The sequence below is a fragment of the Primulina eburnea genome, chromosome 1 (assembly GCF_022965805.1).
Source record: "Primulina eburnea isolate SZY01 chromosome 1, ASM2296580v1, whole genome shotgun sequence".
In the NCBI taxonomy this organism is placed as follows: domain Eukaryota; kingdom Viridiplantae; phylum Streptophyta; class Magnoliopsida; order Lamiales; family Gesneriaceae; genus Primulina; species Primulina eburnea.
The window spans coordinates 57,015,013-57,029,829 of NC_133101.1; the positions used below are offsets into that span (position 1 = coordinate 57,015,013).

Below are 14,817 nucleotides of genomic sequence, written 5' to 3' on the forward strand. Positions count from 1 at the left end.
TTACATCTCCGAATTGCGAAGCAAATAAACCCTACATGATCCATGCCACAAGACATGCCCAGTGGCACCATCTCCACCAACCCGGTATGCTCTGTGGCATACAATGCAAAAAAAGAAGGAAAGAAAAGAGATGAAACCTGTCGGTGGTTCTTGCAAATTCCTGGCACATTTACATGCATGCTACTAAGGGTGCACACGAATTGTCTCGAGCTCAAACTGTTTCATAATTGACCTCGAATATTTAGCTATCAAGCCCAGCTCAAGTTAAGTTGAGCATACAAGTTCAAACTCGAACTCAACTCACAAGTGCAAGCCCAGCCAGCTTGACTGAAACCGAACTTCAAATTTGATTGTTCAATAGGCCATAAGCTAATTTATAAAATATACTTTTTTTATTTTCATTTTTCAACAATATTTTTGCTGTATAAAATAGTGAATTTCCCTTGAAGTCTTATATAATTATTTTTCAAAACAACAGAATTCAGAATGTAACAGCAACTTGAGCAATATTTAAAAACTTTAAATAAATGTATAACTAGTCTATGAGCACGAGTTTGACCTTTCTTAAAGAAATAGCAGCCTTGAGCTAGGCATGCTTAATGGACCGTTTCGGGCCGGAACCGAACCGGAAACCAGTCCGTTAAGCCCGGAACGGGATCCAGTATGGAAGAACCGGACCCGAAACAATGTACAATCCGTTGGTTGGTGGGTTGAACTGATTCAGCATGTTCTGAACCGGTTCAACGGGTTCCGGACGATCCGGACCCGGACCAAGACCCGTAACCCGGAAACCGATTTTTTTTAAAAAACAAATAAAAATAAGGCCTTTGGGCCAACGGCTGCTGTACATTTCAGTAGCCATTTCAGTAGCCGTTCAACGGCCATTGAAATGTGCAATTTTTTTTTTCAATTTGACCCCCAAAATAAATATAATTTTTTTACCCCAAAAATCACTTATATTACAAGTCATTTTTTATATTTCACATATCAATTTTCTCTTAACTTTTCATTTCTATACGATCAATATCTTTCTTTGCTATCATTTCTCTAAATATATTCAATAATTGTATTATAATTTTATTTATAATCAGTATTATTTTTATTGTTATTTATTTACTATTTTGCAATTTACTCATTTAAATAATTCGAATTTCAATGGCATCATCTTCAAACCGTTTTGGTGGTGGTGGCGAATACGCTCCGACTTTGGCGAATATTTTGGCTACATCCTCGACTTTGATGAAGGCGAACCTGGCCACGAGGATGAAGAAGCCATGGAACTCCCCAACAAAGATGTAGGGACTTCATCGTCTAATCGAGCAAGCAACACAATGTCAACGAGCAAGACGACAGCCCGTGCAAAGCGAAGCAAAGTTTGGGATCACTTTGATATCGAACAACAAGGTACAAATAACTCTTTCGCTGTTTGTAAAATTGCAAAAGGAGGTATTCTTACAAAACGGGTGGTGGTTCCGGTGGTACCGGTACTTTGAAAAAACATTTAGTTAAGGTACATAAACTTAACCCTGATACGCCACAATTCGCTAGGGAACCAACACAACAACAAATTAATCCTTCAAGTGGTAAAGCTTTCACAATTACAAAAAAAATTTCTTGAAAAGCTATCGTAAAGTTTGTTACCAAATGTTGTCAACCTTTTTTAATAGTTGAACAAGAAGGTTTTGTTGAATTTACTAGTATTATCTTACCTAGTTTTCACAATATTTCTAGGCACACACTTAAGAAATATTGTTTTGTATTTATAAAGAATACAAAGAAACACTAAAATCGCATCTTTCAAATATTTCTTGTAGAGTTAGTTTGACAACTTATATTTGGACTAATTTAAAATATGAATCATATCTTGTTGTTAAATGTCATTGGATTGATGAAACGTGGACTGTGTAAAAAAAAATTTAGCACTAGATCATTTAGAATCGTCTCACAATGCATACACTATAGCTAGATATGTCTTAAATGTTGTTAAGATTTATGGCATACAAAATAAAATAATGTGGATAACGTTAGATAATGCGAGTGACAATACTCTTTCAATTAAATATCTAAAAGATTCACTAAAACTAATTTTAGATGGTAATTTTCTTCATGCTAGATGTGCGTGTCATATTATCAACTTATGTGGTAAATGTGCCTGTGATGAGCAAATATCCACTGTAATAGAAAAATTCAAATTATGTGAGAAATTATTACGTGAAAAAAGATATGGACGTGACTGGAAAACACTAGTCGAATCAAACAGAATAAAATTTAAAAAATTTCCTCTTCCTACTGAAACTAGATAGAATTCTTTATATCACTTGCTTCATACTTTATTACGTTTTCAAGCTTTAGTTACTCCATATTATATTAATATTGCGATACAACCTTTAATCTAACTGACGACGATTGGAATATTTTGAGTAAATGTGTTTCTTTGTTGGAAATTTTTAAAGAAGCAACCTAAAAATTTTCTGGCATTAACTACCTTATTTCAACGATGTTTCTAGCTTTGTTTTTTAATATGTTTTATAAATTTATTCAATATCATGATGATTCTGTTATGCGTGATTTTGTTTCAAATATAAAAAACAAATTTTTAAAATATTGGGGAACTATACCAATTGTGCATGGTTTAGCAATATTACTTGTTCCTACTCAAAATCAAGGAGGATCAGATGTTTTTTTTTAATATTATACGAAATTTCTTCGGAAGAATGTTGACGATCAGAAGAAGTCAATCATGCATTCGCTCCAAAAATTGTTTGATTTGTATGTTAGTGAACAATGTGATGAACCGAGTGCACAGCCGGAGGAGATGCCGACATATAAAAGCAAAAGTGGAGCACTGAACTTCTTTCAAAGTCTGAAACGACAAAAGTTCAAATGAAAATCGGTGACAACAACCAATTACAACGAGATTCAAATTTATCTAAGTCAATATATTGAAACTACGGAGAATTTCGATATTCTTGATCGGTAGAAAGTAAATTCTAAACTTTATCAATGTTAGCTTCAATTGCAATAGATATCCTACCAATTCAAAGTTCAAGTGTTGCTTCCAAATCAGCATTTTCAGTATGTGGAAGGATAATTGGTGAACAAAGAACTAATTTAAAGCTAGAAACATTTTCCATGCTAAATGTGCCTACAAAATTGGTTTGCATACGAAAAAAAAAGGAAATCTTGCAGAATCAATGAATTTCAAAGCTCCATTTCTGATCAAGGTCCGGAATATTCAAAATATATTTTAATAAATCGTGATGAATTTTAGACTTTCAATTGTAAAATAAATCTTTCAATTATTTTATTTTTATGATTGTTCAGTATTGTTTCCAGTCGAAATACTAAATAAAAAAATGTTCATTAACAAAATTAATTATATATTAAAAATAATAATATTCGGTCAAGGAACCGGAACTAGTCCAAACCGAACCAAAACCGGTCTAAAAGTCGTCGAACCAGTCCAAGATTAAATCTTGGAACCGGTTCCGAACCAGCTAGAGAGTGTATTTAACAAAAAGTGGTTACAAACTTGCAAGCACATGAACAGTAGTATATATTACTTAGTTAAGAGACTCTTAGAGAGCGTATTTAAAAAATTGGAATTCAATTAACATTCTCCTTTATTTATGTAACGTCTAAAATTTTCATTAAATTTTAAATTTTTGTTTTTGAAAAATCATATTTTCTCAAATTGATCTGTTTATAAAATGTATTTATTTTTAATTCTCTCGCTCTTATTTTAAAGGAGTAAAAGTTAATTGAAAGATAAATAAAAATGCCACGTAGGAGTTTATTCAGTTACGATGGCACAACAATTAAGTTATGCAGTCAAAACACAATACAAGAAAATTACAAGACAAAGGTGTATGTACTTATAATGCAAACCACGTACATTCATTCTTCTATGGATTCTCATTATGCCAAAATGTGGCACAAGACTGCCCCTTGTCCCATTTTCTCAACCTGAGGAGGAAATGCGCTACCATCCCACACAGGAATCCAAGTGCAGCACTCGATCCCACGAGCGAAACCGCGGTGCAAACAAGCATCACAAACGCCGCTTCCTTCGTGTTCATGTCCCTCGAACAAATGGCTAGCTCGATACCCGCAAACAACAGGAGGACCCCTAAAACTCCGACAGGGAATTGATCCAAAATCTTGACCAAAGAACTGCCTAAGACCAATCCCAAAACGAACTTAGCCACACCAAGTAATGCCACACATCCTCCACTCCTCCCACCAAACTTGTACTGCCCGGCTAGCCCTCCGGCCCCGTGACAGCTTGGCATGGCACCAAACCAGCATCCGACCAAGTTCATTAACCCTACGGTCGTCGACACGGATGTTGCAGTGACGTCCTTCTCGGGGAACAGATCAGTGGACAACTTGCAGACAGCAATGACCGAGTTAAGGACTGATAAAGGGAGTTGGGGGATTGTCCCTTTGATGAATCCTTCCTTCCATGAATGCTTGGATATCTTGACAACTTCTATGGAAGACGGCCCGAATCTGAAGCCTTTAACAGCTTTAGGCCCTCTTATGAAAGCCAAAATCACACCCAACAAGAAGATGATGAATGCAGAAGGAAGTGAAGCTATGGTTTTTCGCAATTTTCTCCTCCAATTTCCCTTTCTCCTCGTATCATTCATTTCACAATCATCATTTTCGTCACCGGCACCATTAACGATTATGATGAAACAAGCACAAACGATAGCCAAAATCAATCCATCCAGCCCCAACCAGTGCCTATCCCCAGCAGATTTCGACTTCGCAAAATTCTGCACAGATCTAATGTACTTAACAGCGGTCATAGCAAACGATAAACCTTGTGCCAACTGAATTCCCCTTACGACAGGTAAGGGAATCAGCTTATACACAAGCCTCATCAGACCTGTCACGCCCAACACGAAAAGAATCCCCCCCGTGCAAATCCCGGCCGCCATGACCTCCGGAATCCCGAAACCGGGATTCGAAATGGCTACCGCGGCTATTGATTTCATGGGCTGGACAGGCATCGGGACACCGTAGATGGCACCGGTGACAAAGTTGTACACACCGGTGAATATCAAGGTTGTTCCGAGATCAAGATTCTTGGCCAGAGTTAAGGCCAAAATAATAGGGATGAACGTCCCCAAGTCCCCCATTGCGCCGTTCAGTTCAGCCCATTTGGACTTAAAAATCAGGTTTTCCTTCACCTTTTGCACGACATGCAGTGGGCTGGGAATATGAATAAACCTCTTCTCGGCGGGGTCTTGAGACGGGTTTTGGAATTGCGGCTCCATTGAATTTGTTGTGAGCATCGAATGCGTTTAGGACCTTTATATAAAGGTTTCTTTTTTACTATTTATTTTCAGTTTAAAATTATTTGTTTCGAAAATATTTTTTTTTACATTGGATCGATAATTATAATTTATGAAACACAAAACTAATATGAGATTCATAGGTCATTTTCGTGATAAAAATCACTTACCTGACTCAATTAATTAAAAAATATCACTCTTTGTATCAAAAGTATTACTATTTTTGATAATTATGAATGAAGTCAACATGTTTCACCGACCATCTCATCAGGGCCGTCTTCAGAAATTTGGAGGCCTTTTAGGTGAATGTTTTATATAATTTTTTTAAATTAAATATACAAATATCACATAAAAACTGATGATTTTTTTTTCGGGCTTGATTTTCTTATTGATTAAGTCCACTTTCAAATTTAAAAAAACCCAAAACTAAAGTCCTAATTATATTAGAGGCCCTAACAAAAAGAGAGGCCCTAGGCGGCTGGCTAGGGCGCCTACCCCTAGAGCCGGGTATGCATCTCATAAAACTCACTCTTTATCAAAATACATTTATTTGAATGTAATAGATAATTGATATCAATAACAAAGCCACGTTGTTTGATTTTTATGAGTTGTAAATTGATGCAATTTCTTATATATACAATTGAATGATTGATGCCAAATATATATATATATATATATATATATATTCATTTAAAAAAAAGGAAAAAAAAACTATATATATATATATATTCATTTAAAAAAAAGGAAAAAAAAACTTTGGCATCAATCATTCAATTGTACACAAGGAATTAAAGGTCAAGAAATCACTCAAACATAAAATGGCCTTTATAGTTGAGATGGGTCACTTTACACTAATCGCCACTTAACGTGTTTGAGCCATCGAAAAAGCTTTGACTTTCTCTCAGGCCACAAAATATCTGGAATTATATTTTATTCTTAAAAAAAAGAGAGATATTTTATGAAACGTCCACTATTTTTAACTTTTAAAATACTATTAATATTTTTTTGAAACATAAATTTCGAAATTCATATTTAAAATAACTTAACATTTCTCTCATCCAAAATAATTTAACATTTGAAATTTCAAGTGAATAAAAATCCTTAATTCGTTAATTAACCAAAAACCCTAAATCGACATTTAACAAAATCAAACTAATCTCAAAATAAAGCAAGAAAATCTCTAATAAAATCATTAACAAAATCTTTAAAACTTTAACTATCAAGTTAATGTGGAAAATAATGTCTCTCGGGAGTGTACTGCTGGACTCGATCTATTCAAACGTCAGCGTCTCTCTCGATCTCATCCTCACCTGCAACATTCAAACCTAGTGAGTCTGATGACTCAGCATGTTCTAAACATGAGTAGCAAATAATACATATACAAGCACATGCATTAAAAATCAAACTTTTTTAAAATAAGATAGCATATATTTGTAAGCATATTTTAATCATAAATCATCAAATTATAAAAATTTCCATCATTTATCGTTTTGGGTGAAGTTTGATCCTTGAAAATGACTAACTATATCTCCGGTTGACTGATCAGTCTTAGCTCACCATTGTGCATGAGACGGGTACTAGGCACCGACGTAAATGGAAATACGATCGCTGGGATCCCTCTGAGACCTTTTCTCTCACGATATTTCTAATAATCATATATCATATCATTTTTGTCACAGTCAATTCACATCCTTCAAAATGTGTCTCTTTAATTTTTAATCATAAAATATCGCGTCCTTTCCAAATTCGTAAAATAACATTTTAACAGTAAAAATTACACAACTTTATCATAAATCATAAAAAATCCCATATTTTCATCATAAATATTTTAAAATATCATTTAGCATGTATTATGATTCTTCGGGATACTGCCCGACCTTTCGTACTACCCGGAAAGTAAAATGACCATTTTACCTTTGGACTCAAAATATATCATTCATGCATCCAAAATCATTTAATTAAAATATTTTAGCAATTTAATAATTTTCATGCATGCGGTCTACATGAACTGATTTTCAGACGTTACATTTTATCTAAAAAATCAAGATATTTGATCAAATCGAGTTGAAATATACACGGAAATCTAACCAACAAACTAAATTCATTCTAAAAAAAAAAGTCAGGGAAGCAACAAACATTTACCCCATAAGTTAAAAGTGGATTTGATCGGTTAATTAAGATGAACTAATGTTTTTACATGATAAAAATATAGAATTGTAAAATCTTATTATTATTTTTTATTCTTCTAGATGAAACATTCCAAATGGCCCAATAATTAATTTGGTTTCTTCTAAGTTTTAACATCCATTTTTTTAATATTTAATTGATTGAAAAACGAAAGAGAATAATGCTTAAATCATTAATACTTAACAATGAATAAAATGTCAACCCTGAGAAGGTGTCATTTCTTGGGAATCTAATCGAGTTTTCTTTTATTTATTTTTAACTTAAATATATTTGAGGAGTTCGTTTTGAATATTTTTTTTAGCTTTTAAATAATTTTTTAAAATCTAAAGATCCTTGTTAAAACAAAAACTTTCACCGTGCATTAATATTTTAAAAATTACGATTTATGTCAATCAATACAAATTATAACAAGAATTATATTTCATTTATTTGCAAACTTTGAATACTTGTTTTTAACAAGAAGACTGGAAAGCAACATGCTTTAATTTTTTCAATTTTTACTCCATAATAAAAATAAATAAAATAAAAGTTTAAAACTCAGTGAGAACCAGCATATTTCATGCTTTTATATATGACTTTGCCCCGTGAAGATACCCACCCCCTAATCTCGTTCCACAGAAGTTATTTTAATTAAACTTTGAAGATAAATGGAGGACACAAATTGGTCAATAAAATTATTTTATTTAATTGAATTAATATATATTACTTTTATGTTAATAATCGGCCAAAATTTTTACCACAAAAAATAAAATAAGGAGTAGTCTCAATAATCTATAACTGTGAGACATGTGACCTGATCCATATCTGGACATTAGAGTGAAAAATAATAATTTTGACATAAAAAATAATATTTTTTATGAGTCTTGTTTGGTCAAATATTCATTTCACAAAATTGACTTTTGAGACAATCTCGTGTGACTTTTTTTTGTAAAACAAGATACTTGGATTTCATCGTATATTTTTCACATTTTCCAATTATAAAACTCCGTTGGGGAAAATATTTATAAAATATTTTTATAAAAGTTTTTTTTAAAAAAAATATTTAAAAAAATTGTTTTAAGAATAAATATGTATTTGAAGAGCTATTCTTAAAAAAAATGTTTATGACCGTAAATAATTATGAAGATGTTTGAACAGCTATTGTATAAAAACATTTTAATTATAAACTTATTTTTTCTCATTTTTTTCTTGTTTGCAATTTATTACTCGTTTCATCCGTTTTTTATTTTAAAATCATAAAAAAACTCTAAGTTATTCTTTAAAAATTATATTTGGAAAACGATTCACTAAAAAAATTCATAAGGTTTTTACAAAAATATTGTCCAAACATATACTTTAAATTTTTTATTTATAAAACATTAAAGACGTTTTTAAAATACTTGTCCAATATATGATCACCGAAGTGAGAAAAATAATCCCAACTTTCAAGAAATGAAAAGAGGGTTTGGTGAAGATCTCGAGGGAAGATCTATAGCTGCAAGATTGATATCTTATTAGTTGGAAATGATGTATGATTATTGCAATAAACTAAAATATGACTATCAAGTAAGTTCTCCATGATAGATATTGGTGAAGTATCATGTAATATTTGAAGTAAATATCACAATTTGTTGATTTAGTAATGTGATATTACTAAATAAGTAATGATTTTTAAAGAATGAAAGATGATATATTTTGATCATATACAAACTCAAAGATATAGAAATTTCATGTTTTGAGTTTTGATAAATTTGATCGTTTGACTGGTCAAATGGATATATCGGCGTTTGAAAGGTTAAATATTATATATTATATTATTTTATTTTATTAATATAATATAATATAATATTAAAAAGAGAAAAAAAGAAGAAGATAAAGTTGAAAGTTTACTCTGTAAATGAATTCGGAATTCATTCGTCGACATTTACAGTAGAGGGGAGAGAGAAATAACAAATAGGGTTTTTATATTTTTTTTTATCTTGTGATTTATCGGTTTATCCAATTGATGAACCGACTTCGTTTCTGGAACCGTTGATACAAGGTCTTCAATTTGAGGCATTAATTTTATATTTTTTGGTGATATTTGAAATCGTCGATTTTTGGAATAAATCCGATAAATAGTTAAATCATATAGAAATCGAAAATTGTTGAATAGTGTATGATTTTAACAAAGTAGAGAAGAATATATTGATATTATTTTGATTTATTCGTAATTTCTTATAATTAGAGATTTTAATCGTTGGATTGAAATTGGAGAGTTGTTTGTTAGTTGTTTGTAATTCTGATTATATATTCAGAGTCTACGAAGTATATGCTACATGTTGATATAAAGTTTTCGTAGTTTAACGGATATTGTAAAATAGCATATTATTTGAAGTTAGTTATTTTGGGTGTATTTGATGGTAGTATTGTAAATTAAATACATCATAATATTAAATTGTTGAACGATAAGAATTTATAATCGATTTTTATATTTCGTTGAATTAATTGTTGTTGGGATATTTGATGTTATATATTGAGACTATTATGATTAAGTTGATACGATGACAATGATATGATAATTGTTGTTAAATTATTTAGATACATCACTAGCCTCAGGATCAAATATGTAACCATATTATATATATATACTCGATTATCAGGTACGTGTTGACGCACGAGCATATATTGTCATTGTTTAGTATTGATAAATAATATTATGTTGAACGATGGTAAATCACCGGAATTGAGTGATTTGATATTATATTTGTTGTTGCTTATTATTGTTGATGTTGTTGGTTGTCGTTGTTGGGAGACGTATCTTTGTTGTTGTTCGATCGACTATATTGTCGTCGCCGGAGTAGGGGTGCGACGTATCTTTGATGTTGCTAGATCGATGATATAGTTGTCCCTGGAGTAGGAGTGCGACGTATCGTTGATATTGTTCGATCGACGATATTGCTATCGTCGGAGTAGGAGTGTTATGTATCGTTGATGTTGTTCGATCGACGATATTGCTGTCGCCGGAGTAGGAGTGTGACGTATCGTTGATGTTGTTGTTGTAGTAGTATGGTAGTGATGTCATTGATATTGTTGATGGTTTGATTGTTCAAAAACAGCAAATGGGGTATTTCTGTAATGATTTCAGTTATATTGTATGTTGTTATTAATATGACTGTTATGCATTACGATAATGATTGTTGTATATGCTTCCCTTTGGGGGCTGTTTCTGTTGGACATGTTACATAACTACGCCGTGAGACATGATAGAGGTGAAGGACTAGGTGTGTCTAGTCAAACAGTCCTGTAGTGGATAGTAGATAGAGACAGTATAGTTTATTGTCTTATTTGAGTTATATGTGTGTATTTATTATACTGTTTCGGCTACAGCGATGTAGATAATGTGATGATTGCAGTATTTTGTCATATATGCATTATATTATTATGTCGTTGAAAAGAAAATTTTATGCATATGCCATCACATGTTGTATGATTACGTGACGAGTTTTGGGACGCCACATATCATATATATTTGGAATACAGCTCCGTAGATATAGATAAAAAAATGATATTGGGGCTCACCAAGCAACATATATCGATCCCATAGTAGATTCTCTATGATTGAGTCCAAGAGATGGCATATACCAATGTGTCATAGTGTTACTCTATCCAAGTCAATGTGTCCCAAGACAAACGGCGAAATAGATACAATAACAAGTATCTCATATGTGTCTACTATTGGTGGCATTATGTATAATATGATATTTATAAGACCTAATGTAGCAAATTCTCTGAGCGTCACTAGCCGCTATCAGAAGAATCTAGATCCAATGTATTGGAAAACCATGAATTATATTCTTAAGTACTTGAAGATAACTAAGAATCTGCTCATGGTTATGGGAGTGGAAAATTGAAATTGGAAGCCTACACTGATTCTAGTTTTCAATCAACATGGATAATTCAAAATCGACCTCTAGTTTTGTGTTCAAGCTCATTATTTCTGCTATCTCTTGTAAGAGTTCCAAGAAAGACAACATAATGGATTCCATCACTAAGTTTTAATATATTGCAACATCAACTGCAGCGAAATAGGCGGTTTGAATGAGGAATTTCATCCAAGAATGAGGTGTTATTCTTAATGGAGTTGATCTAGTCTTGGTATACTATGACAACACTGGTGTCGTTGCACAAGCAAGGAACGAAGGTCTCATAAGCACTCCAAACATATATCGAGGAAGTTCTGCATCATTCGGGAGATTGTGGGAAGATGAGGCATATCAGTCGAGATAGTCGCCTCTAGAAACAACATTGTTGATCCAATGACAAAGCCCTTGCTAGTATCATTGTTTGAGAAACATCGCGAAATAGTGAGATTGAAGTTTACGAGTAGTTGGTTATAGGGCAAGTAGAAAATTGTTAAGAGTAAATGTCATCAAAGCTAACTTGTGGCTAAGGATTTTATCGATTCATTTGTAATATAACAGTATTTATTTTAATATAATTTTTGTTTCATATTTATTTTGGCATTTACTTTATATGTATATTAATGCAAGGTGTATAGATAAAGATCTTGAATATACCATAATGCAATAAATATAAGGTTGTGCATATGATGACACTCATGAAATATATTCTTAAGTTACCATATATCATAAACAAATTCCTAGTATATTCAGCCTCCCAAAATAAGAATAAAGGTCGTTAGAGCTCGATACTAGCATATTTGATATTGTGAATCATGTTTCATTGGTAAGGATATAGAAATGTTCAAACATACAGATGAGTGCTCCCTTGATCAGTTCACTGAACAACCCTCCCTAGGAACTCCAAGTGGTTATAATATATCGAATCGATAATTATGTGGTTATGATTATACACCATTAGTATTTATGACCCGAGACAACACTATGACTCTACATGTTAGGCACACTTTGACGAGTTTACAGACTCCATGAGGGTCATTAAGTGGTGAGATTGGGTAGTTGTGACACATGTAGGAGATATTGTATTGTAGTCGAGGATTTGTCAGCCGTCTGTCGCCGCTGATATCCTATGCAATCCAATGAGATAATAGTGCCTGTAATATCTTATTATAGTATGAGATGTGCATTAAAGTAATTAGGTTCCCTACTATCGACATCCGACGCTTGGTGTCTCCCCTTTCTCAACGGAAAAATATCTTCTAGCTAATCTAGTGCAAGCTTGATCCATCAACGTTAACATAATTCAACAGATTGGTTGTATCCATGGGAGAAAAAGGGATTTTGACGAAAGTTAGGGCTTCAATATATATTTGTGTTATACGAACTACTACGTACACTTCTATATAATTATTTATTTATTTATTGTACTGAAAACAAAACAAAATAATTTAACATAACTTCCAAATATTAAATTCTAGAAAATAATTTGTATCACAAATCAAATATGAAATGTAGAAAATAAATAAATTCATTTGTGAATCCAATCACGTCCTAATTTTTATAATAGAAAATCAATTTCTTATTAAATCCTAAGATGATTTCCTCGTTTTTCATGACAACCAAAGATGCATGTATGTGATTAAGACAACCTAGATTGATTGCAAGAGTTTGCCGTGATTCTAAATTAGTGACATAATTATTTCTCAATTAACCAATAGTTCTTTTTACTCTATTTTTTTAAAAAAATTGTCTAATAAACTCAGAACAGATCGTTATTTCTTTATACCACTGCAAATTAACTTATTGTCTCTTATTGAATTATATTATAATTTGTTGAATAAATCTCGTTATATGTAATATATATATATTATTACATTAAATCAATATCTATAGATTGCCAACCAGAGAAAAAAATCGCAACTTTCAAGAAAAGAGGGTTTGATGAAGAAGATCAATTGTGCATTGGACTGAAAGTCTATTTATTTGTATTAATGATAAATTTCTCAATTAACCAATACTTCTTTTTACTCTATTTTTAAAAAATTGTCTAATAAACTCAGAACAGATACTTATTTCTTTATACCATTGCAAATTAACTTATTCTCTTATGGAAAAAATATTATAATTTGTTAATTAAATCTCGTTATATGTAAATATATCATTACATTAAATCAATACCTATAGACCGGCAACCAGAGAAATGTAGGCAAAAATTAAATGAGGTAGGGACAACACGTTTTGCATGTTTTGAAAAAAAACATGGGGGTTGGCATATTTGACGAGAAATTTTCAGAAGACGCGTTTTATATGCATCTTCACATGAATGAAAAACTCTATAAATAGAGTCCCCTCCCCTCATTCTGAAATCATCCATTCTTAGAGTTTTCTCTCATCCTATTAGTTCTATAATATTTGTGAGGTGTTTGTTCTCCTGTATTAAGAGAGTGTGTGTTCTCTTTGAAAACACAGTGAGTGAATTGTACACCACAAAATATTATAATGGAATTTTTTGATCTTGCCCGTGGTTTTTATCCTAATAATTTTTAGGGGATTTTAACGTAAATCTCGATGTCCAGTTTATTCTTTATTTTCTGGTTTATTATCCAAATTCCGCATGTGGGACCAACAAGTGTTATCAGAGCCTAGGTTTAAAATTTCTTAAAATTATGAGTATGCTCTGTGGTTGCAGCCTAGACTGATCTTCCACATCAGAAAATATTTTTTTTGAAATTTTTTTATTAAGGCGAGATTATTTTTTTCAGTCTACTAAAATTGTTGTAGACATAATGACGGGCAGGTACGAGATAGCAAAGTTCAACGGAAACAATTTTATGATATGAAAAATAAAGATACAAGCAGTTTTAAGAAAGAAGAATTGTTTGGCGGCTATTAGAGATAGACGGTGGAAATTACGAACGATGGAAAGTGAAACGAGATGAATGATAATGTTGTTGTCAATTTACACTTGGCTATATCAGACGAAGTTTTGTCAAGTATCTCTGAGATAAAAACAACCAAAGTTATCTGGGATACTCTGACAAAGATGTACGAGGTCAAGTCGCGACACAACATGATTTTTCTAAAGAGAAGGCTTTATACTCTTCGGATGGCGGAACCCTCATCGATGACCGACCATATCAATACACTAAATACTCTATTTTCCCAACTCAGTTCCATGGGGCATAAAATAGGAGAAAATGAGCGTGCGGAACTTCTACTTCAAAGTTTACCATATCCATATGATCAACTTATCATCAACATAACCAACAATATTCTTATGGGCTTTCTATGATTCGACGATGTCTTAACTGCGGTTCTCGAAAAGAAAGCCAGCGCAAGAATAAGGAAGATATGTTGGTAACCTCGAAGCAGGCAGAGGCTTTACCGATAATAAGATGAAGATTCATGGACCGTGACTCCAGTGGGAGTCAAAGACGAGGTAGATC

At 32.3% G+C, this 14,817-nt stretch overlaps 1 protein-coding gene across 1 annotated transcript; it reads right to left on the reverse strand.

Moving 5' to 3' along the window:
• Positions 1–3,773: 3,773 nt before the first annotated feature.
• On the reverse strand, positions 3,774–5,294 carry LOC140832935 (molybdate transporter 1-like). Its single transcript, XM_073197248.1, has one exon. The coding sequence runs from the start codon at positions 5,283–5,285 to the stop codon at positions 3,906–3,908; it is 1,380 nt and encodes a 459-aa protein (XP_073053349.1). The 5' UTR covers positions 5,286–5,294; the 3' UTR covers positions 3,774–3,905.
• Positions 5,295–14,817: the final 9,523 nt, after the last annotated feature.